Source organism: Lepidochelys olivacea (genome assembly GCF_965140295.1).
Source record: "Lepidochelys olivacea isolate rLepOli2 genome assembly, chromosome: 2".
Lineage (NCBI taxonomy): Eukaryota > Metazoa > Chordata > Testudines > Cheloniidae > Lepidochelys > Lepidochelys olivacea.
Genome location: NC_140412.1, coordinates 197,188,457 through 197,212,549, shown reverse-complemented (window position 1 = coordinate 197,212,549; position 24,093 = coordinate 197,188,457). Strand labels below are relative to the sequence as shown.

The window sequence follows — 24,093 nt, the reverse complement described above, 5'->3', positions numbered from 1 at the left end:
CCCTTTGCTGTTTCCATGAAAAGATGCCCACATTTAGTCAATTGAGGGCAGTTGAAAAAATCTCAGTTTGCACATGCTTGGTAGAGGTTTCTTCAAGTTTGGGACTTAAATTCTCTGAAGCTTCTGTCTGCACTAAGCATGCTCCATCTCTTTAGAGTCCAATCCTTCAATTTTACTCATGCAAAACTCCCATTGACATCAGTGAGAATTTTGCTAGACTAATACCTGCAGGTTTGGGTGCATGGTATTATACTGTGTTTAAATAAATGGTTGTAAACAACTTTTTTAAATCTTACTGGGCCAAATTTGCAAAGATGTGAGTTTTGCTTACAAAAATATCTATTTGCATAACTGATTATCAATTTCATGTCCACTGTGTGCGTGGGATTGTATGATTGAGATTGTGCATGTATATTTTTGGGGATTAATGTAGGGGCACTGTCTAGTTTCCATGGATAGCAAAACACTTTTACTCTTGACATAGTGAGAGGTCTGTGTTTGTGTTTAAAACAAAACAAAGTAGTGATACTGACTAAAAATAATCTCTTGTGGTTTGTATTGCACCTCATGCAATCTTTAGCACCCTGGAATATCCAAAGGTAACTGGAAATGCTATTCATTATGCATAGGGTGACCATATTGCCCTATGCTGAATATGGGACACCTGGTAAAATTACTCATAGTCAAGCGAGTTCAATGGCAATCAATCAGAACTATGTAGTACAAATGTTCAAATTAACATCAACTGAGCCCCTGTTAAAAAGAAATACTGCCTAGTTGGATTTCTTTTATTAACCTTCTTATCTTTAAGGCTTTAGGGTTCACACAGGGAGGGGTGACACGTACCCTCCACCTCCCCCCCCATACACGGGGAGAGGTGACACACACACACTCCTGCTAACCTCTCTCACATGGGTGTGGGGGTGGCGGCGGGGAGGTGACCGATCTACCCACCCTTCCTGCGGCACTCTCCGCCCTCCATACCTGTCTGGGCGCCTGGGACGGACCCACCTGTCCTGGTACCTGATGCCACATCTTCCCGAGACAACACGTGGGGGGCACATAGGGTCACATGAACCCCTCCCCAGATTCTGCCAGGGGTGATACCAGAATATGGCCAGCAGCAGCCTTTTGGCACTGTGTGGGAGGGAAGGAACAGGAGCTGCTTTCATTCGCAGGGGAGGGAGTAGGGAGGGATGACCTGGCCTGAGTCTTTGCAGAGCTCATCTTTCCCCCTCACTTCCCTGTGGCTGCAAGTAGCTTGTCCTGCCCGCATAGTGTTGAAAGGCAGCTAACACCTCCAGGCTGCTGCTGGCCTCTGACATAACCCAGCCGCCTCATGTCCCCCCTGGCTACAGCATGGGCAGGAAGGGGTTAAGCCCTAAGGCTGCATTGTGCACCAGGTCCCAGGGAACCTGACTGCAGGGGCTTCAGCGAACCTGGCCAGAGACGTGGCTCAGCAGGGGAGGGTGCCTAGGGGACAGAGCAGCCCCATGCTCCCTGGGGGCAGGATCAAGGGAATCTGGGGGGTGAAGAGGGTGCTAAGCCCCTGCCCAGGGGCTGCTGTGAAGCCTGCAGGTTCAGAGCTTGAACAGGCTGGAAATTGCTTCCCAGCACTCCAGAGCTTAGCTGAGGGGCAGAGAGGCTTCCCCATGTCAGCGCTGTGTGGGGCTTTGGCACGCGCAGGGCTTGGCTCCTCCTGGCCAGTGCCCTGGGCCAGAGGGTGTCGGGATGTCCTGGGATGCCTGCCCAGCCAGAGACATTGGGGGAAGGAAGGAGCCTGCTGGCCAGGCTGTTGGTGAGCTGACTGCTCCAACAAAGGGCTGGTTGTCCACACAGCACTGGGAGTGAGATGCGCCCTGCCAGGGTGGTGGTGGGGAGATATGGAGGAGCAGTGGGATTGGGGGTGGTGGTGAAGAGGCAAAGCAGGGAGAGGACAGTGAGAGGGGGAGCATGTAAAGGGCTGACGGGTGGGCAGCAGAGGTGACACGTAAATGGCCGCTGCGTGGCACCTGCCCGCACTCATCAGTTATTGCCAGCTGGAAATGGGACGAAGGCAGAGCCCTGCTGGCCAAGAGCCAGCATACAGTGGGGGCTGAAATGACAGACCAGCAGGGGGAGCGGCTGTCCCCATGCACTGCATCTTCACCCCCGCCACCAGCCTTACACACCCACCCTCATCGTGGGCCACTAGAACCCCCCACTCACTGCTGGTGGGTGGGTGGTGAGCAGGAATCTGGCCAGCAGTAGGACCCACCAGTACTGATGACGGGGGAGACAGAAAATACGGGACAATTTGCCCATTTTTAAGAAAAAGTCAGGACACCTGCAGGAGGGCTTAAATAATGGGACTCTCCCTTTAAAAATGGGACATCTAGTCACCCTAAGTCTATAATTTTTAGTTACAAGGGTATTTAAAAGTGTCTGTCAAAGTTGTTTCATATCAAATGATTCGGAACCAAATTATATTGCCATTATGGATGATTCTGCCATCATTCATTGGATTATTAGATGGATCTATACTAGTTACACAATTTAGGTCTTCGGAAATGCTGATTCGTAGGATTTCCAGTATTCCTAATCCTTTTCAACTGGAGGTATTAAATGAGTATTATTATTAGCATTAATATCCGTGTAGAATGTTACTGCTTGACACAAACTTCAATGTGTGAACTGCGTGTTAGAGTTAACCTAGAAGTTAAGGAGCAGCGATGGAATAAAGGTCAAACATCACCAGTTGAATTAATAAAAGATTTTCCTTCAACGAGTATTGAATCTTTAGTGTTCAGTTCAGCTGGCTTTTAGGACACATCTATTGTTGTAGAAACATATGTATTGCAATTTTTTCCCTAAACGAACTTCAAAATCCTGATTTGAAACGAAAAAGAAAGACAGGCATTTGTGCCAAATGAATTTTGCCAAGACTTAGCACGAGAGGTTTTGTCAATTAATAATACTGCCTAATGCATTTTGGGGCCTTTCCAACTGATGAAAGAATAAAAATAGTTTTAGTCCTAGGAATTTGGTTGGACTGATTGTAATGTCCAATATTCCCCATTCTCATTCCCCTGATTTTTATTTTTCTGTGTAGTTCTTTTCTTATTTTTCCTTTAATTTTTTACTTATTAATTTTATTTGAGGTTGAATCTTAATTTTTGCACTTAAACTAGAATTTTGTATATATTTGAGAAAGATATTTGCTTGTATTGAGAATATTAATATATATGCATCTGTTTTTACATAGAAACAATATTGTTAAATATTAATGTTTCCAAACTTACATTATAGAACTTAATATAACCTGAAATAATTTATCAATTGGAGATTTTTTTTCCAATTTTTATTAAGCTTTTGTAGTAGTTTCAGGTATGCATTCTTTCAAAAGACAAATTCTGGAATGGAAAATAATTCACATGTAAAAGAAGAAAATTAAAAAGTATAGCATATCCTTTTAGAAAACTACAGAAAAATAATCACTGTAGTGACAGCCTGTGGTGTAGAAAAGCATTGTGTGCCTTTAAGCTATTGTTTATTAAAACAAGTGTAATCTGGAAATTCTTGGCATAATATATCCTTCTAAATTTTATTTTATTTTTATCGAAAAATAAAGCATCCCAATACCATTGTGCTATTTGCTGTACAAATTAGTAGCAAAGAAGACAGTGCACATCCCAGAGATCTGATGATTTATGTCAGACAGTTCTGTACCTATACATTCTCTTTGTAATTATTATTGAGACAGGATGAAAGATTTTTCATTATCATAGGGGTGTAATGTGTGTGAGAGACATATTGTGTATATGGTTTGAAACTCCGTGAGCTGCACTCATTTATACCAGCAGGAAATTTGGCTGGTCTTGCATTAAACATTTACTGTAAGGTAATACTGATGTTTGGAAACCCAGAAAAAGAGGTTTCTGATGAGAGAGCTAATTTTTTTGCATTCATTATGAGCTATTTTAGAGAAACTGAAATGTTCTGTTTATCAAACTGCAGATGATCGTTTCATAGGAAACCCAACTCAGTTAGCATTGGAAACCCTTGGCAAACTTGTGTGTGCACACAAACACAATCTGGCACTGACATTATGGCAGTGAGGGTGGGCCCTTACATGACGGTAGGAAATTAATCCCTCCTTTCTGCTCTTAGAGAAGTGACTAGATAAGAGTTGTTCAGAACATTTTGGACTAAATGAAATTTCATGGAAGCAGGAACGTTTTGAAGGGCGAGAGAATGAGAGACTATTTCCAGGCAGTTAGGGCACTGGCCTGGGATGTGGGAGACCCAGATTCAAGTTCTTGCTCTGCCTGATGGCTCTCTGTCTAGCTTTATTGCAGGGGTTCTCACAAGAAAAATTTTGGTGGCCTCAGGGTGTGACCACCAACTCTTGCTGGTCGCCTCTCTGACAATTTTTCCTAAAATACCTAATTAACTTTAGGAAAAACAAATACATATGCATAGATACATGTCCAAATCATTGTAATCTATCTATGTAGGGATTTTTTGCAGACTCAATAATAAAAATAGCATACAGTTGTCTCTATTCTTTTTTGGACCTAAACAGAATAGAAACACGAATAAGGTGCTTTGAATATTCTTGTAATTTTTCTTATTGGTCTTTTGCTTTTTTTGACTGCTTTTTTAAAGACTTCCTAGCTAGTAAGTGTGCTGTGAATAGTGATATTAACAAACATACAAATATCACTTTTCACAACAGACTTACTCACCCTGGGCAAGCCTGGGGACAAATTAAGCCCTGGATGGGGAGGTAGATACAGAGACGGCAGGGGCCAGGGGTGATGGAGCGCTGGGAGAGGCAGCAGGGGTGACGGGGGGTGAGCTTGGGGCCAAAGCCCATCACCACGCAGCCAGGGAATGAAGTCCGAAGCCCCATACTCAGGGGACAGAGCTCGAAGCCTCGAGGCTAGAGCCTGTCACCCGAGGGCTGAAGCCTGATCCCACTGCCCCCGAGAAGGTGGGGAACTCACTGGCTGCCTGTTCCTCCAGCTTGTCTCTCTCCAGAGGGGGGCAGGGTCCAACTACTCCTGGTTGCTCCTGTGGAGGGGCCGCTGCTTTGTGCTGCCCTCCCTGCCAGCCCACCCCAAACACTGCCCAGGAGGCTGTGACCTCAAGAAAAGCCGCTGGTGGCCGCATTTGAGAAACACTGCTTTATTGTGTAGCTGCAGTCCCAGTGGCCCTGCGAAAACCGTAAATCCAAAACAATGAAAGATATTGTGGAATGTCCAAAATTCTGCTCAGATGTTCTTCTGTTAGGGACACATCTTTCCCCACCAGGAGAACTGATGTCCTTTGACTCTCCTATTGGCTGGGAACAGCAAACCGCGGCCACTGGGAGCTGAGGGGCTCCGGGCCTGTGAACGTTCCAGGTAAACAAAACGTCCTGACCCACCAGCGGCTTACCCTGAAGGGCTGGGAGCCAAAGTTTACCAACCCCTGAAATATAGGGTTGGCTTATGAAAGGGTCATACAGTTTTTACTATTTTTACCTATCCATCTTGGGGCGTCGGCTTATAAACGAACGGGCTAATGAATGAGTATATACGGTAATGTAATGTAGAGAAAAGCTGAGGAAATGTGCTTGCTTTTGATTTTGTAAAACCTTGGTTGGGTTTTCATTTTGCAAAACCAAATATCATCTGGTTCTGATCTGCGTTCAACAAATTTTTGGGTGGGGAGGGGTTGGATTAGATCAAAGGTTTTGGTTTTGTCCTATGCCAAAAGTTCAGTTCTATTCAGTTGAATTTTATTTCATCATGTTATTTCACCATGTTGATAGTGTGTGTATAGGCAATAAAATTTAGCTCATACATAGCATTTTCATCTTCAGAACACTTTTAGTTCTCCATTAAAAATAAATAAATAACCATATAATAAATATAGACTTTCAGGACCTAAGATGTATACTGTTTTTATATAAATATATTAAGTTAAATATAAAACTTCCACTCTACATTTTTACCCTTTAAGTGGGATGCTAACCCATCATTATGCTAATCTTGCTACACAAATGCCCCACTAATATGTGGCAATATAAACACAAATAATAATTTCTGCTAACTCAAACTTTTATCATTTTTCACAACAAAGTTACTGTATTGCAGGCAGTAATTGCTTTCACATTTTGGTCTGTGTTCTAAAGTATTCTGTTTAGGAGACATACCATGTTTTATAGACCAGATTGCTCAGTTTTAGCACTTTTCAGATCCATATTCCGTTCACATTTTGCCTCGGTACATCAATAAAATATGAACATGTTGGATAATGAAGTAATAATGCTAATTTGTGTCACAAAATATAAGTTTTTGTTTATGAGTTTGACAAAGTGCTTGAATACTTTATATAAGAGAATTCTCCGTGTCCATGGCCTTCGCTTGTTAAGAAATAAAAAATGCCACAGGAGTGGGATATAACTGGAATCTGTAACCACGAGATAAAGGGTGGAGAAGCGGCATTTATTGAAAATAAATGTTGATTGATGCGGTGAAGATTATTTTCCAGAGTGGGAGATAATTTATTCTGTGAGACAGCTCTGTTCCAAGTCTTCATTTCTTTTGTACTAAGGACTAAGTTGCAACATTCCCTATGGAGATGAAATGCACTAAATTCAGGGAAAACTATTCAGGGGGCAGTTTGTGATGGGGCTATGCATGGATTAATCCAGACTTCTTGTGAGCCAAGAGTAGTATTCTCTCCACTATGGCAGCATGAGGGGGTAGGAGGGAGCCAGTGGCTGAGGTGGGTCTACAACAAAATCCATCCTCTGGCCAATACTAAGAGAGCTATCCATACTGAAGCATTCATGGGCTGTCATCGTGATTGTGGTGTTCCATTCGCAATCCATAAACCTGTATTGCCTGTCTACTTGGCATTCACTGAACTTTTTATTGGACACGTTCAAAACTGGGGACTATTTATCCTTAACTGAAGTCCTTCTCTTAGCTAGATGACTAGCAATCTGTTCTAATTGTAGGTGGTCCTTTATAGAACTAATCCACTTTATCATTTAAGGTTCACTGTATCTTTTTTTAACTAATAAGATGGTTTGACCAATTTGCTTTTAATGTTTGTCATTAAGTGAGGGTTAGGAATCCAGCGGTATGAGAACTGACATATTTCATTTGACCACTGAATCAGTCTTAGTGGCAAAAAGGCGTTCTTATCAGTGTGAGTCAATGAGGGGAATTTTTTTGCTTCTGGTATTCATCATCCTGTCTCGATATTGCTAAACCCGCCTTGTTCCTGATGACTTTTTATCCCTGTCTCATTAAGATTGTTTTGGAGGACAAATTATTGGCCTTTTCAATGCACCAGATTACATGAAATGGCACATACTTTCCAAATATTTTCCCAGGAGAGAATGCCCTCCCACAAAGGATTTTCCCCCCTGCCCTCAAATGCTTAGCTTCATAGCCAACGTCTAGCTATAATTGTTCATAAAATGCTGAAAACTGGGCAGTCATGATTTAGGGTTTTGGATGAGAAGAAGTATTCATTACAGAGAAAGTAAGCCAAATTCTGCCCTGATTTATGCCTCATGCAACTCTGACTCCTGGAGGAAGTCTATGAGGTTGTAAGTCAGACTACTATTTGGCCCACTAATTTCAACAGCTTTAAAACTCAACCAGTTAGATCTGAGAAACATGTTTTATTAGCCTAACAAATTCAGATTTTTACTTGCCTGTAGTACTGCTACTATAGCCAAGGAAGGACTGCATTCTTTCACAATTTTCACTCTTCATACATGCTCTTTTTAACTTTATGAATAGGAATGAGTAACCGGAACGTTTTAAAAAAATTTCTAATTAAATAAACACACTATGTTGCTGTGAATAAAAGATGGCATTTCATGTGTAAATGGAGAGAGATGTCTTCGTGCTATTCAGAAATTCTAAATTATAAAATATATGGAAATTATGTCCAGTTAGAAATTCCATTGGGATTGGGGTTTTTTTTACATTTTTTAAATTAACATTTAACATTAAAATAAGTTAATTCTTATAGTTTGGCCACATGTTAGTAAAATCATTTTTAAATGCATTATTGTGGATAAAGTCCATCATTTTTAGTGACAACATGCTTGTTTAATCTCTTAAGATATTAAAGATGAGAAAGTAGGCACCCCACTTCCCCACATTCTTTCTTTACTGTATTATTATTATTATTATTAATTATTAGAAAGTTTTATAGTTTCTAATAACATTGTAGGCCCTGAAGTCCTTACATTATAGAACTTTCTCATGGCACAATGAATAAGTAGAACAAATGATAAGAGTTTGTCTACATAGGGGGACACAGGAAAATTAACCCAAATTTACTAAAGGTATGAATTTAAAGTGGATTAGTTAAACCACATTAAACCTAATATGGACACTCATATTCAGAATTAGAGTGGTTTGATTCACTTTAGTTTTATTCACTTCCAAAGTAAATTAAATTAACCCAAATTAAGGTTCATTTTAATTCTGAGTACTAGTGTCCACATAGCAGTTAATGCAGTGTAACTAATCCAGTTTAAATTCATACCTTTAGTTTCCAGGAGTCTGCTTTTGGAATACAGGTGCTAGGAAGTCTGGTGGCATGGATAAATGAGTGTCCAAAAAGAGCCCAGTCTTCCAGGCCTTCATCATCCAGACAGGAGCTGAAGGCATGGCTAAAGTTTGCTGAGTTCTGCAAGCTCAGTGAATGTCCTGCAAGCTATATAGCAGAACCTCAACCTCTCTCCAGTTCTCTCACCTGTAACTAGAAACTTTGTAAAATATACATGTTTTGCATAGCTAATTCCTCCTGATTAAGGTGTATCTTTTTCACAGTTCTCTTCTCTCCAGCTACAGCCAAGGCTATAAATGTTTTCTTCAGATGCTGCTGCTGATTGAGGAAGTTAACAAAGTCGAGGAATTGCTGAGTTTCACCTCGCTTTTATGTTAGCTTTTGCCCTCTCAACTGGTTGGTGGGTGTGTGTGCGCACATGCCTTTCTGCTTATTCCTGCTCCTGTTTTTTTCCTGGTTCTTGCTCCCTGAATTCAGTGTTCGGGTTCCCATGTGTCTTTGTACGTAGTGTTGGGTGTGTAAAGTTACTCAGGGCCTGCTGCAACATACCTGCCATTTGAACGGTTATGTTTTGTTTACACTGTTGCTGACTAAACTGGTTCATCGTAATTACATGTTTTGATTGACTACCTACCTGCAGGTCTTGCTTCGATTTCCTTGTTGTGGGGGTGCTGTTCTGGGGTGCATCAGAGCGTAACAGATTGTCTCTTGCTCAATGAAGGATTTGCCATCCATTCCACTGAAGGGACCCATAAATAGGCCTGTTTCAGAGTAGCAGCCATGTTAGTCTGTATCCGCAAAAAGAAAAGGAGTACTTGTGGCACCTTAGAGACTAACAAATTTATTTGAGCATAAGCATTCATGAGCTACAACTCACTTTGTTGGATGCATTCAGTGGAATGCATCCACTGAATGCATCCGATGAAGTGAGCTGTAGCTCACGAAAGCTTATGCTCAAATAAATTTGTTAGTCTCTAAGGTGCCACAAGTACTCCTTTTATAAATAGGCCTGCAAGTCAATGGCATCCTCTGGTCATTATTTTAATTGGCCAGTAGGAAACCATCCAGCCCTCAAAAATTGCTCATTTGTACAGTATGGTTTAAATAGCACAGTGCTGTAGTAGAGTGAGTTGCAAATCGGTATCTGTACAATATATTTGTATTTACCTTGAGTTATTTTATCTTCACAGTGAGAAGCTCAGGGAATTGAGTGACAATTATATTCTAAGTTAGATGAACTGAGCCAAAAAGACACTGTTCAGAGTGAAGTAGATTACATGTATTCACTGTAGGTTAAATAATGTATGTTTTAATGTGGGACTGTGGTTGTGCTCATAGACACACTCACACAAGAGTGAGTCAACATATTAATGCTTTGGTGGATCATTCCAGGACTTCACTTTCAAGTGGATAAAAGAGTACAAATTTGTATCGTTAAAGGTGAACAAAAACAAATTGACCAGCCCAACAGCAGAGCAGTTGAGCTGTATGATAGACTCTGAGGCCACTCCAGAACCACAAGCCTTACTGCCTGAGAAGCCTGCCAAGGAGCCAGCTGCTGCTAATAAAGCCTACTCTACAGCTTGGCATCTGGGACCTGTGATTCCCATCCAAAGGGAATTGTATGTGAAAAATGTTTAAAATTTCTCTTTGTAAAAGTGTCGTGCTTTAAATCAGAAGAAGAAAAATGCTTTAGACCAAACTTGCAACAAATGAAAGCTAGACAGGGATACCGTGGTTGCCAGGGGGAAAAGAAATCTTGTGTGAGGAGGCTAACGCTGGAATTGAGGTTCATTTTGTAAGTGACCCGGCTCCTAAATTCGGCATTTGTGTGTCATTATTCAGTAAGGAAGACTTAAGTGTCTCATTATTTAGGTTTATTGGTCAATTTACTTGGTAGTGTGTGCTTGGATGGGAACGTTTGTTTCAGAGAGCTCTGCTGTGGGCTACAAGGGTGGGTGTCTGAAACTCTGGGTGAACTTAACAGTATAATTTCTCACTTTTAAATAATAAAAAAAGCTGCTTGTTTCATTTTTCAGAGATGAAAACAAATCCTATTAGCCAGCTGCTCTGAATTAATAGGCTGCTTAGAATGATCTACAAACCAGTTCATTTTCCCCTTTATTGAATAACGAAGCATGGGAATTGAAAAATGAATCTTCTGGACTGGTTATTTGAAAAATTAATGAAAAACTCAGTTCTGACTTCCAGCGCTCTCTTGAAATAAAATACCGTATGTAGATTTTGTATCATACTGTTGCATTATAAGCACCGTGCTTGACCATATTTGTATTGTTCCTTTGCCAGATATATAGGATAGCTGCATCTCCCTTTCAATGTCATTCCTTTAGAGCCTTTAATAATACCGAGGATTCATATAACCCCTGTGGATATTGTGCCACAGAGATTAAGTGCCTTGCCCCAAGTCACAGAATGCCAGAACCAGGATTAGAACTCAAGCATTCATGCTTTTAGTCCTATGCTTAGGTCACTAGACCATGCTTAAGGTACAGAGACCACTGTTTGGTAGCAAGCATTGTATGTCTGGGGTCCCTTCATCCTGCAGGTTGGTGAGCAGGGCCTTCTCCCTGTTGGGGGCAAAGTGAATGCTCTTCTACTTCAGCACATGCTCTGGCTTTATCAGTTCAGGAAACAAGAGTCTAAAGCCTTCTTCTGGACTGGGTCTCCAACATGGCAGCCAGCCACGTGACTATATAAAACTGAATATTGGTACTCATCATTTTGTAGCTAGGTGTAAATTTTCTATAGCATTTTGGGGTTCCTAAATTGATGTCCCTAAAAATTAGCAGTGTGTGAATTGAGATTTACATGTGAAAGGGTAGAGAGGGTCTATAGTCTAGTGGTAAGTACTGATGTGGCCTTTGACCCAAACAGACAGAGGCCCCGATCATGCAATGTGCAGTCAGACACAGGCCCATTGGTTTAAACGAGGCTCTTCCTGAATGTAGATGTCAGCCTGTACATGCAGGATTGTGGCCAGTGTTTGCTCAGCTGTAGTTTGAAAGAATTTCCATCTTAGCACTTGATTCTCATTTACACTGAGGGCACATTACATTGCTCTGGCCTTAATATCAGTGAAAATGTATACTTTATATCCTTTACTCTGCAGAGTGGTACAAAGTGGCCTTAGTTTAAATTGGAATCAGGCATCTAGTGTTTTTCTCTGTGTATGAGGATAAATATCTGATACTGAAAGGAAAATTGCTCTTTATGTTTGAAAGGTATGTCTTGTCTTTTCCACTGAGTTCTGGGACATTTACTTAGTGTGGAAAAAGCTATTTGCTATTTGAACCCAAGCTAAGATGTATAATAATAATAATTAATTTATAATTAACATGCATGACAATAAGTCCCTGCCCTGAGTAGCTTACACACATTCATTATATAAATTCAACTTAAAAGGGGGTATAAAGAAGGAGCCATGTTATCTTGATCTTTGTACATTACTAATACTCAAAAACTGCAGAACTGGCATAAGGAAAAATGGAAGATGTATTGTTTCAGCTTTTTGTGTACTAAAGCCATACATTCATTGTAAACAAATTGTTTGGCTGCTGGCTGCTGTTCAAACCAAAGCAAAAGGTCTGTGGAGGAGAACCAACCCCAAAATAGTACATTAATTACTAGTGAGGTCCTGTAGACCCCATAAATATATTGCAGGGCCCCCCCAAAAGTACTTCTGTACATGGACATGAACTAGTATTTTGATAGCCATGTCTTTATGTATTTGTATGGGGTTACAGTCTTATACATTTTTACCCAAGAGTACTGTTTCTGCAGGGGAGAATTTAATTCCACGAAGCACCACAACATTGGGAAAGTTGCTTGGCTTATTCCGTAGTATCTTCCCAATACTATTGCTTTGAATCTCTATTTCTGGGACTGACATTGCAGTTTGTAGAGCCCTGTGATAAATTTTATATGCAAAGTAATATGATACCCACGTATTAAGATCCTATGATTGTCAACAAGTCTCCACAGATTCTGAAGGAAAGAATTAAGTGCTGAGTTGTTCATTTTTCCCTTTGCTATGGATCAGACTGAATGTGCTTCCTAGCCAATGTACCATAATGCTGTTTGTTAAACTTTATTTTCTCTCTCGAGAATCCTGCTGAACCAGACCACAGCCAAGCTAGACAGTAGAGATGTATATAAATATTAACACTTGATTTTGTGTTCCCCCTGGGTTACTTTAAGTGAGACAGGCTGGGAGGAGGGAGAGAGAGTGGTGGGGGAGAGGAAGGAACCTTTGGAAATGTGTTACTCATGTGTCTCTCTCATCAAAGGCTCATAGCTTTTGCTCTCAGTGAGCACAACTTCATCTACCATCTCTACCTGCCTTAACTTTCCATATTTTTTGTTCTTCTAAATAAAGGTAGTTGGCTGCTCGAAAGTGTTTTAAAGCTTCCAGTTTAAAAAAGTCAAGCTACTGAAGACACTGATTTAGCATATGCATAACTTTAAGCACTTTGAGTAGTGCCGGTGAAGTGAAATGGACTATACATGTGCTTGAAGTTAGGCTTAAATGTTTTGCTTAACCAGAACTGGAGTATTTGAGTGTAAACATATGATAATGGTCACACAACTGTCATCACAGCCAGACACCAAATTGCTTTCATTTTGCCTGCACAGGCTTATTGGTATGTCATCATTAACTCACCATTAGCTGACATCTAATCACTGCTGATGTCTCCAGACTGCTAATGACATTCAGTGTTTTGCTTGCACAGACTGGGTCTTCCTTCTCTCACCCAGTTGACCACTTAGCTGGGTACTTCATGGCTAATGCTACAGTTTCTATAATTGGCCAAACCAAACCACCACCTCTGAACACTCTCAAGCTTTGGGAAGTTCTGCTCTAGCTCTGAATTTTGTAGCTAGGCTCCTTGTTTAATTGTGAAAAGGCTTGTCATGCTTTTTGTAAAACTGGATCATATTTTTCCTTCTAAGAAATAAAGCTGAGTAATGTTTTGCAAATAAGAATGAGAAATAAATACAGTATGAGGCTCAATCAGAGGTGTTAGGCAGCTAAATTTGAAAGTTGTTGCCCTACGTTAGAGGTACTTAGGGATGCTTTAAAACATGCTTTTATGTATCCTTTTCTAGTACGTATTTATTGGAGGGTAGGGGAATGTGTTGCGGACATTGCCTCATAAACCTGCCTTCATTCATAAGTGCCATTTTTTCAGCTAGGTTGTGTGACTTGTGCATATCCATAGGTTTTTAAGGCCAGCTCACCTAGTCTCTGACCTTTTGATACTGTCAAGACCATCCATTCTACACCCAGCATAACAGCACATACTTTGGGAACTGTGTCTCTCTTTTCCTAGTGCTGATAGCTCCTGACGCCTTTTTATGCATGTGCTGGATACACATCAGATTCCTGGTATCAGCCCCCACACCTACTTTAAATCTCAAGACAATACATTTCCTCAGCCAGCTCCCACACTGAGTGGGTCATAGATAGGGTCCTACCAAATTCACAGTCCATTTTGGTCAATTTCACTGTCACAGGATTTAAAAAATAATAAATTTCATTATTTCAGATATTTAACTCTGAAATTTCACCTTGTTGTAACTGTAGGGGCCCTGACCCAAAAGGGGGTTGTGGTGGGGTCACAAGGTTATTGTAGGGGGGTCATAATATTGCCACCCTTACTTCTGCACTGCTGGTGCTGCTTTCAGAGCTGGGTGCCCACCTAGTAGCCACCGCTCTCTGGCCACCCAGCTCTGAAGGCAGCACAGAAGTAAGGGTGGCAGTACCATGAATTCCCTACAATAACCTTGCAACCCTCCCCACAACCCCCTTTTGGGTTGGGACCCCCAGTTTGAGAAACGCTGGTCTCCCTTGTGATGTCTGTGTAGTATAGGGTAAAAGTACAAAAAAGACTAGATTTCATGGGGGAGACCAGATTTCATGGTCTGTAATGCATTTTTCATGGCTGGGAATTTGGTAGGGCCCTAGTCATAGAGTAGCTTGAGTTAAATCATATGCTGTGTGTCATCTTCATTTGATAAATGTTGTTCCTAAATATTCAGCATGGTGGTGTCATATCTTGTGAGTAGGATAAAATGCATGCATAATCTATCAGCTGCTTTTATTTCAGATTTTAAAAAATAAAGTTTATTGTCTATTATTGCCCTAACTAAAAGATGGGGGGAATAAATTCCGGGCCCAGAATTAATTGCCGTATGTGTGGGGGACAGAACTACCATGAATTCTTAGCGGCTTCTGTAAGACACACAAGCTGGTGATGAGCTTAATTTCAAATAACAGATTTTTTTTTGTTTTCAGCAGTCCTATGCACCAGCTCCCCACCCCATGGCTCCTCCCAGCCCCAGCACAAACAGCAGCAACAACAGCAGCAACAACAGCAGTGGGGAACAGTTGAGTAAAACCAACCTGTACATTCGAGGCCTTCCACCCGGCACCACTGACCAGGACCTTATCAAGCTGTGCCAGCCGTAAGTGCCATTAAAATAGTTCATGTCCTCCAGTTTGAAATGAATACACTTGACTATCGTATTTATAGGGACAAATTTCCAAGCCAGATTTTAAGCTTATATATATAGATTTTATATTTTCAGAACAAGAATTTAGATGCATGATGTACTTGGTAGTGAAAGGTGAACATAAAGGATAACAGTGACTCCTTTAACTCAAATGGCTGATGTCTGTGCTTGGAGATCTGAAGATATAGGGTTCAAAATCTACTGACGTCCAATTCATGGAGAGACATGGCTACATAAGACTGAATTTGTTTTTCCATGTTTTTTCTTTTTCTTTTCTTTTGATTTAATTAATTCACATAATGAGAAAACATCTACTATAAGGGTATGTCTTCACTACCCGCCAGATCGGTGGGCAGCGATTGATCTAACAGGGATCGATTTATCGTGTCTAGTCTAGACACGATAAATCGACCCCTGAGCGCTCTCCCGTCGACTCCTGTACTCCAGTGCCGTGAGAGGCGCAGGCAGAGTTGACGGGGGAGTGGCAGCAGTCGATTCACTGCGGCGGAGACACCACGGTAAGTTGATCTAAGTACGTCGACTTCAGCTACGTTATTCACGTAGCTGAAGTTGCGTAACTTAGATCAGTGCCCCCCCCCATCATTGTAGACCAGGGCTAAGAGATTTTACAGTCAAAGAATTATGATTCATGGCAGAACACACAACAAAACAAAGGTGTTCCCACATTTGTCACATCCTTTGATTGCTGTGTCTCACATTGTCAGGTCTGAAGTTCAAGAAGTACATTACCAAGTGAATATGGGCTTTTACCAAAATGTCCTCTTAAAACTGATATGTAAAAATGTCACCCTACAACAGATCTGCTCCCTGCGTATATTTGGAGTAATTTCTGCCAACTGTCATGACAAATATAAGTTTTTACTGATTTTTATTTCTGTTAACACTGCAGAGGCCACATAGCTAAATTTTGTTCCTCCTGGTGCATCATTAACAGAATTGTTTGCTAAAATCAAATCACAAGGCAGTTACCTAACCAAATCAGTTGATTATAATGGATAATACAGGTATAGCTGAGGGTATAATTTGATTTGCTGAATCTTTATTACTGGTGGTGATGCACAAGAAGGAAATAACCCAGCTTGACTTTCAGATTCCATATTGAGTTGTTAGAGCTGGAAATAAGGAAAATATATTTTTTGTTGTAGATTGAGAACATTGGTAGGGTAATAACAGAGACAACAAGTGTGGAATCCTACAATGCTGTATTTATAGTCTTTTTTTTTTTTTTCCAAAGTTGGATGGCACCTTTAAGACTTTGCATTGCAAATCAGCATATCAGGTAGAGCTTGATAAATGGATTTACTAATGTAAGAATCAATCTGACCCTAGACCTAGAATTTGAACAGAAATTAATGCTGCTTTGAGATATGTGGTAAATTAAATTAAAATACATGTAAATATTGTCCAATGTGATATGCATCTCTGCACTTCCTGGATTTGATCAGAAATGCTGTGATATACACTTTGTAAGATGCTTGGCAGGTCTGAGGAAGAAAGCTCTTAAAACACATTTTTTTTCCTCTGCTGTAGCTAAGGGAAAGTTGAAAACGCTTGCAACTGAGTAAATTTCTCATAATACAACATTTCCATTTCCAACTTTACTCTAGTAGGATGCTTACCCTTTAAACTACACTCAACATTCTTTTAATTGCATTTTGGTGTGTGGCTATAAAAATAGATTCTATTTTAGCGAAAACCACAGAAAAACCATGAGTTTTTGTGTTTGATAAGATGAGTGGCTGCTTTAGATAATCCTCCTGACTTTTATACATTTCCATTTTATGTTTTTATGTGGTGTGCACTGCACGCTGAATAGAAAATAGCAGACTGGAGTGCCATTGATGCTAGTAGTGCAGACTCCATTATGAGGGATGTCAGACATTTTTGACAAATGTACCGACACTATCAAACCTTTTATCAATTTAAGGGTAACCCTGTCACAGTGATCTGTCAAACTGTTCAGATATAACAAAAGGAAAAGAAGTCATCATGAACTCCTCAGTAACTAAGTAAATATGAAAAATGTTACTGGAACGTTTTGTTCTTGTATGGTTTTGATCCTGAAAATCTCTTGTAACTGCTGTTTAGCAAAGTTGCTTTAAACTTTATTTTGCTGTACAAAGCACTTAGTTAGAGTACATCTTTTGGGACTTTATAAACTGGTACAGCAACAGGTGTGACTGAAAAAAAATAAGCCAGGAATAAATGAATAGTAAAGGTAATCTTCCTTCATTTATGCATCATCTCTCTTGGATTTTCACGTAAATTGAGCAAGAAATCTCTGAAAATATGACTTTAGCTTGCTTTGCACTTTTTATAACGTAGCCTTTTAAACCCATCTCAATCCACATTCATAATTCAGAAATTTAGTCATAACTAATCCATGCAAATAATATTAATATACTAATATGCGCATTTATTCCTAAGGAGTACCCAATTTTTATCGCATAATTGTACGACCCATTGTTACATATATGTTCCTCTTAACTCAGACAAAACATGATGTTTATTAAAATTAAGATAAACATAATTAACATTTAATATTTGTAGATTGTACCATGAAAAAAGTATAAAGTACTGTTTTATACAAACAACATATAAAGTCCTTTCCCTAATATAATCATACCTTATTTTTATACAAAATGGTGTGTTTCACCCAGAAGAATCCCAAAATTCTCTTAAAACTATTCATAAAATCACTTTGGCCATCACTAACATATGAGGCACATCAATAAACTATTGCAATTCTAGGTAAAAATAGAGCTGATCAAAAAACAAACAGCCAAACAAAAACAAATTCACAAACACAAAGTTTTAGACATTTGAATTTTTTGTTTGTTGTTTTTAAAGCAGGTTTTTTCATTTTTCAAAAATGTTCACAATTTTTTAACCAAATATTTTCAGGTTTTCCTTATTCCTCGTTTCTCTCCATTTTTTTCTTTATCCCTCCTTTTTATTTTCCCATTTCCTAGTTTCCCACTCAAAAAAGGGCTTAAAAAAGATAAAAGGTAAGAGGAAAATGAAAAATATTAGTTGTTGGTTTTGGGCATAAAAGGGTGGACAATTTTGAAAAATGGTTACTTTTTTTTTTTACAAAAATTGTTTTGCTTGAAAATTTTTCACCTTCTACAGGTGAAAATGTGTGTTACACTAAGAACGTGTATTCCTACTGTGAATATTTAAGATACAAATATATTTTAAAACAGTGATATCCTGTGAGCTTTAACAAGTTGTAGTTGAACATTTTATACATTTTTGTTATGTGCTCTTAGATATAATAGCTTTCTCTTGGGATTACTGTAGTGTTATGAAGTTTGCATGCATTGTGAAGACAGTCCCTGTCTGCCGTGCTCTAGCCATCAGTTTTTCAATGCTAACTCCATACTTTAAAAGCAATTTAACTTACATTTTACTCAGTCTTTGGCTTTAAAACTGGTTTGGTCTAATACTCTAGATCAGCATATGGTTGGATTTAGTACTTTACCACCTTGTACCTGTAATGTACGTTCAGAAATCTTATTATATCCATCTACTTTGTTTTCCTTGCTTGGATTAGCTATCTCTTTATCCTCCAGCAATGTTTGATTACTGTGTGATCCAGGCTCAAATCAAAGGACTGAATTAAAACAACAACAAAAATATAATTAAATCCAAAAACTGATAAGTCTGTGAGCCAGTCAGGCGGAGTTATGTGGATGATGAGCCAGAATTTGGTACCTAAATGTTTTTCTAAGAGCAGAAAGTTTCCTGTTTTGCTGTAATTGCCATTGTGTGTTTTTTCTTCTCAGTGGCTCTCAGAGCCATATTTTCTCTGAGGCAAAGGGTCTTCTTCCCATTCGAAGTGTCATGGATTTGCCTCAAGGGGATGAGAGTCAAATTTCTAGCTTATTTTATTCCTTCTACTTTTGTGATAGGAAAGACAGACAAGAGGAAAATAATTAAATTAGAGTTGGCCAAAAAATAAGGAAAACAGAAGTGAAAACTTTTGCTGTTTTCCCCCCGTGTTTTTGGGTCAAAATTTTTGAACTTTTAAAAATGGTTCCAACCAGTTCTAATTAAAATAAAGGTTAAAACAAGGTATAACCTATCCGCAGTAAGATTCAAAATAAGAAAAAAAAGTTCCCCATCTTCCAAATGAATTCATGATATAACGACAATGGACCAAATTCAGACATAGTGTAAATGGGTGTGCTTAGACTGTGGGTGAAAGCCAGTGGCAAAATTCCCATTGGCTTTAGTGGAGCCAGCATTTCACCCAGTGTCTGCATTTGACCAGTTAAGTAGCAGGTCTTTGCAAGATACAGTGGAATGTAGTGGTTTCGTTAGAAACCTCAGATATATTAAAGCTAATTGTATTGTAATATGGATACAATGCTAATCTGAACAGAGGCCTGCAATCTGCATCCCCCATTGTAATTATCAACAACTGGCACTCTTGTATACTTAAGCATAGAGGCCATTGACTGAAGAGGTGAGAAAAGTGAGTATACCTCAGAATGATGGAGCTTTCTCCCTGGATTACCTGGTGTTAGAACTCTTCAGGGAGATGAAGTGAGCTGTAGCTCACAAAAGCTTATGCTCAAATAAATTGGTTAGTCTCTAAGGTGCCACAAGTCCTCCTTTTCTTTTTGCGAATACAGACTAACACGGCTGTTACTCTGAAACCATTCAGGGAGATGTAGATTGATTCCTGCTTGACTCTGGGTTTCCAGTGTTTCTCATTCACTATACTTCAGCTGTTCGGTTTGAGCAGAGGAAACTAAGGTCTAAGGAAGAGAAGTCTCTCCAGAGAAACCCCAGGAACAGCCAAATGGGTAGGGGGGGGGGCAAAAGTGAAGGTTGTGATTTGTTTTCATTGTTGTTTGAACTACCAATAGAGTCAAATCCCATATGTTTGACATAAGTTTGGACTAAATACAAGGTATGCAGATTCTGTTCAGGACAGTGAGGGAACATCACTGGCTTACACTTGTCTTCCTCAGAAATGGTCCCTTCAGAATAGCACATCGATAGGATAGTTTAAGCAAGCTTGCATTTCTTGTGTCTGTCTGTCTGTCTGTCTCCCTCTGTCTCACGCAAGCTCTTTAGGGCAGGGACTGCAATTAAATATTAAAAATTAAAAAAAAGAATTTGAACTTGATAGTTTTTTAAATTGAAGAGTGATTGTGTGCTCAGTAACTAATTTTAGGAATGTCTATATTATTATTTAAACAAACAAAAAAGCAAACCAGCCTACTGATGTAGAAGTCGCTTTTTACCCGGTCATATGAAACCTCTGGGTGGTGGTTGTTACTAATATTATTATAAAAAAAAATTGAACTTCTATCTAAGGCCCACATTGGTACAATCTAGTGAACTTTTGTTTTCAAATGCCTGCATCTTAACTTCAAAACCGTGTTGACTCACAGCTTTGTACTCCAATGTGTAAGCTGAATGTAATGTTTAAGTGCAGGCTTTGTATGTATTTTTTCTTTACTTTGTTACCCTTTTAAAAACAAACAAACAAAAAAACGTAGTAAAATTGTTTGTAGTATCTGCCTGTTACTGTAGTTCCTGAATATCTTAAATGGTTAAAGAGAAACCATAAAATTTCCCCTGATAGGCAATAAACTAATCCTATCCTTAGCCACCCCTTTTTGTCAGGGAAACCAAAACCCTAGGTCAACAAATGCCCAGAGCATTGCAGAGTGCTCTGTCTGGGACATGAATGTTGTCATTGTAAGGAAGAAAGGCACAAAAATAACTTACTGGTAGTTAAGCTAATAAATGAACACCTGCAACATTCCCTACTGAGATTGTAGCCATCATTTCACTGTAGTGTGACCGAGTGTCAGTAAGAGTTTCTGATTCTCTTTCAAGTTGGATGAACAGAATTTAATGGAGGCTTGGGGGAGAGGGAAGAATTCTCGTGGTTTGTTGCAGACATTTTTTCCCCCCCAGGTGAACTATAACGAAAGTCCAGGGGGTGGGAGGAAAAACTTGAGAGTTCTTAACAGAAATATTGTGAGTTGTCTGTCGACGTGTGAAGGGCACTGCTATAATAACTTGTTTGTTTATTGTGAGGGAGAAGGCTTCGAGAAACAAGCAGGATAAACAAATGCAATGAGCTTCTTCTGACCTGTTTGAGAATATAGTGTTTCCATTCTTTAATTATATTCTTCATTGCTACACTCCCCCAGCTGCCAGTCAACCATAATAGCACAGCTGGGTATGTCCATTAGGCACTAAGATGTTTGCTTATCATTAATGTAAATGTTTAAGAATCTGAAAACATCTATGGCCCTAAACCATCCAAAGGACAAATAGCATTTGCCTATTACTCTATCAGAAACCATAGTGGGTGATTCACAAACTCTTCTGACAGATGGACATGTGCTCTTTATAGGAGACTCACTGAATGTGACAGGTTTTAGAGTGGTAGCCGTGTTAGCCTGTACCAGCAAAAACAATGAGGAGTCCTTGTGGCACCTTAGAGACTAACAAATTTATTTGGGCATCAGCTTTCATGGGCTAGAACCCACTTCATCGGATGCGTGGAGTGGAAAATACAGGAGCAGGTCTAAATACATGAAAAGATGGGAGTTACCTTCCCAAGTGTGAGGTCAGTCTAACCAGACAATGCAATTAACAGCAGGATACCAAGGGAGGAAAAATAACTTTTGAAGCGGTAATGAGAGTGGCCCATTTCAGACAGTTGACAAGAAGGTGTGAGTAACAGTAGGGGGAAATTAGTATTGGGGAAATTAGGTTTAGGTTTTGTAATGACCCAACCACTCCCAGTCTTTATTCAGGCCTAATCTGATGGTGTCCAGTTTGCAAATTAATTCCAGTTCTGCAGTTTCATGTTGGAGTCTGTTTTTGAAGTTTTTTTGTTGAAGAATTGCCAGTTTTAGGTCTGTTATTGAGTGACCAGGGAGACTGAAGTGTTCTCCTACTGGTTTTTGAATGTTCTGATTCCTGATGTCAGATTTGTGTCCATTTATTCTTTTGCATAGAGACTGTCCAGTTTAGCCAATGTACATAGTACGGGGGCATTGCTGGCACATGATAGCATATATACCATTGGTAGATGTGCAGGTGAACAAGCCCCTGATGGTGTGGCTGATCTGGTTAGGTCCTATGATGGTGTCCCTTGAATAGATATGTGGACAGAGTTGGCACTGGGAGTGGTTGGGTCATTACAAAACCTAAACCTAATTTCCCCCTACTGTTACTCACACCTTCTTGTCAACTGTCTGAAATGGGCCACTCTCATTACTGCTTCAAAAGTTATTTTCCCTCCCTTGGTATCCTGCTGTCAATTGAATTGTCTTGTTAGACTGACCTCACACTTGGGAAGGCAACTCCCATCTTTTCATGTATTTAGACCTGCTCCTGTATTTTCCACTCCATGCATCTGATGAAGTGGGTTCTAGCCCACGAAAGCTGATGCCCAAATAAATTTGTTAGTCTCTAAGGTGCCACAAGAGCTCCTTGTTGTTTTCACTGAACGTGAGACACCGCTGACTAAAGTCTCATCTTGCTCCATCACAGCCCTGATTTGCTGACCTGATGGACATGCTGCAAAGCTCACGTTTTTCCCCACTCAGGCTTGCAGGAAGGAGGTGGGTGGATGGGCTGATAATGCAGCGATTTGATCTGGAGGGTTTATTATGATTAGCCTTATTTTATTGTGGGGAGACCCATAGGTATAGAAGTATGTTACTGATATATACTAAATATCCTTAGTTTATTTTTTTATGAAACACCTAGAATTTTTAGGCACTGTGAAATCAAAATTATTATAATTTTCACTTAAACTTTGTTTTTGTTGTTTAAACTAACAAAAAAGACAACAAAGGAAGGCTAAGTGTGGGCCATATTGGTATGTGTGTTCATGTACATGCATACTCTGTTCAAACCAGGGTGGAAATTACATTTGTTTGCAGGTGAACTTAGGGAAATATATGATTATTTCAGAACTTACCTTGGCTTGGGAGAAGACTCTACATTATTAAGAATTATTTACTTAACCAAAACTATAAATATACAATGTAACAGAATTCTCAGACCAAATATTAGATTGAGATTCAGCCACTATTGAGACTATATTACTGTTTACAAGAGATTTAGTGGAATTTAACAGTTTTAAAACTTAAGAAATTCATAGCTATGGTTCCAACACCTACCGTTACTTTGTTTCCACAATCCCTGCCTGTCTTCTTTCTCTGTGTGGAAACCCCTTGCCAGTTGTATAAGCAACTGCAGTTTATTTTAATGAGTATTGGCCTGATTCAAAGCCCAGTGAAATCGGTGTTAAGAAATCCAATGACTTCACATGAGGTCTGATGCAAAGCCCATTGAATTCCATCAGCATAATTATTTGGTCATACTACAATACATAACCTTATAGCCCTTTTTTTGTCTTATATAATGTTTGTTCATACAGCTGCATAAAGCTTTATAGAAAGCTAAAGTCTGGGTCCTGGTCCCAAGGAATTTACAAACCGTGGGCCTGATTCTGCAGTCATAACTTACTCTGAGTAGTACTTATGGAAGTATTACTTAATGTAAGGACTTCAGAATTGGCCCTTGTGTTTGAAATCGGAGGAGTCAGGGTAAGTTGGCAGGAGGAGTGAGTGAAGGAGATTTACACAAAATAAGGTAATGCAATGGCCTGTTTTAACACCATACACATAATGTTCTTTTTATTTGCCATTCTTGGTTGGCTAGGGAAGTACTTTGAAAGGGGAAAGGTGACTGTCCATAGCAGATAGAAAGGACTATCAGAGGGATGGGTGTGTCCTCTCTCTTCCCAGCTAATGGAAAAGCCTTGGGTGGTTAGTACTCAGTATTTGGAGTTTATTTGCTCTCTGTTTGGGGCCTTGTTGATTATAAAGTGATTCCTCGGGACAGGGACTTAAAGTAACTTGTAGTTGGGACTTCAGTTTTCCTCCCTAACTGGTGAATCTGCTCACCAGCATACAGGCC

At 39.7% G+C, this 24,093-nt stretch overlaps 1 protein-coding gene across 2 annotated transcripts in view; it reads left to right on the top strand.

The window, feature by feature from the left end:
- RBMS3 (RNA binding motif single stranded interacting protein 3) overlaps nt 1–24,093 on the top strand; it is a gene marked incomplete at its 3' end in the record, with an annotated part of 551,834 nt that overhangs the window by 107,222 nt on the left and 420,519 nt on the right. For both annotated transcript variants that reach the window (XM_084619481.1, XM_084619480.1), the window contains exon 3: nt 14,885–15,054. In XM_084619481.1, coding sequence (XP_084475607.1) covers nt 14,885–15,054 — 170 coding nt within the window. The remainder of the gene's footprint in view (nt 1–14,884; nt 15,055–24,093) is intronic.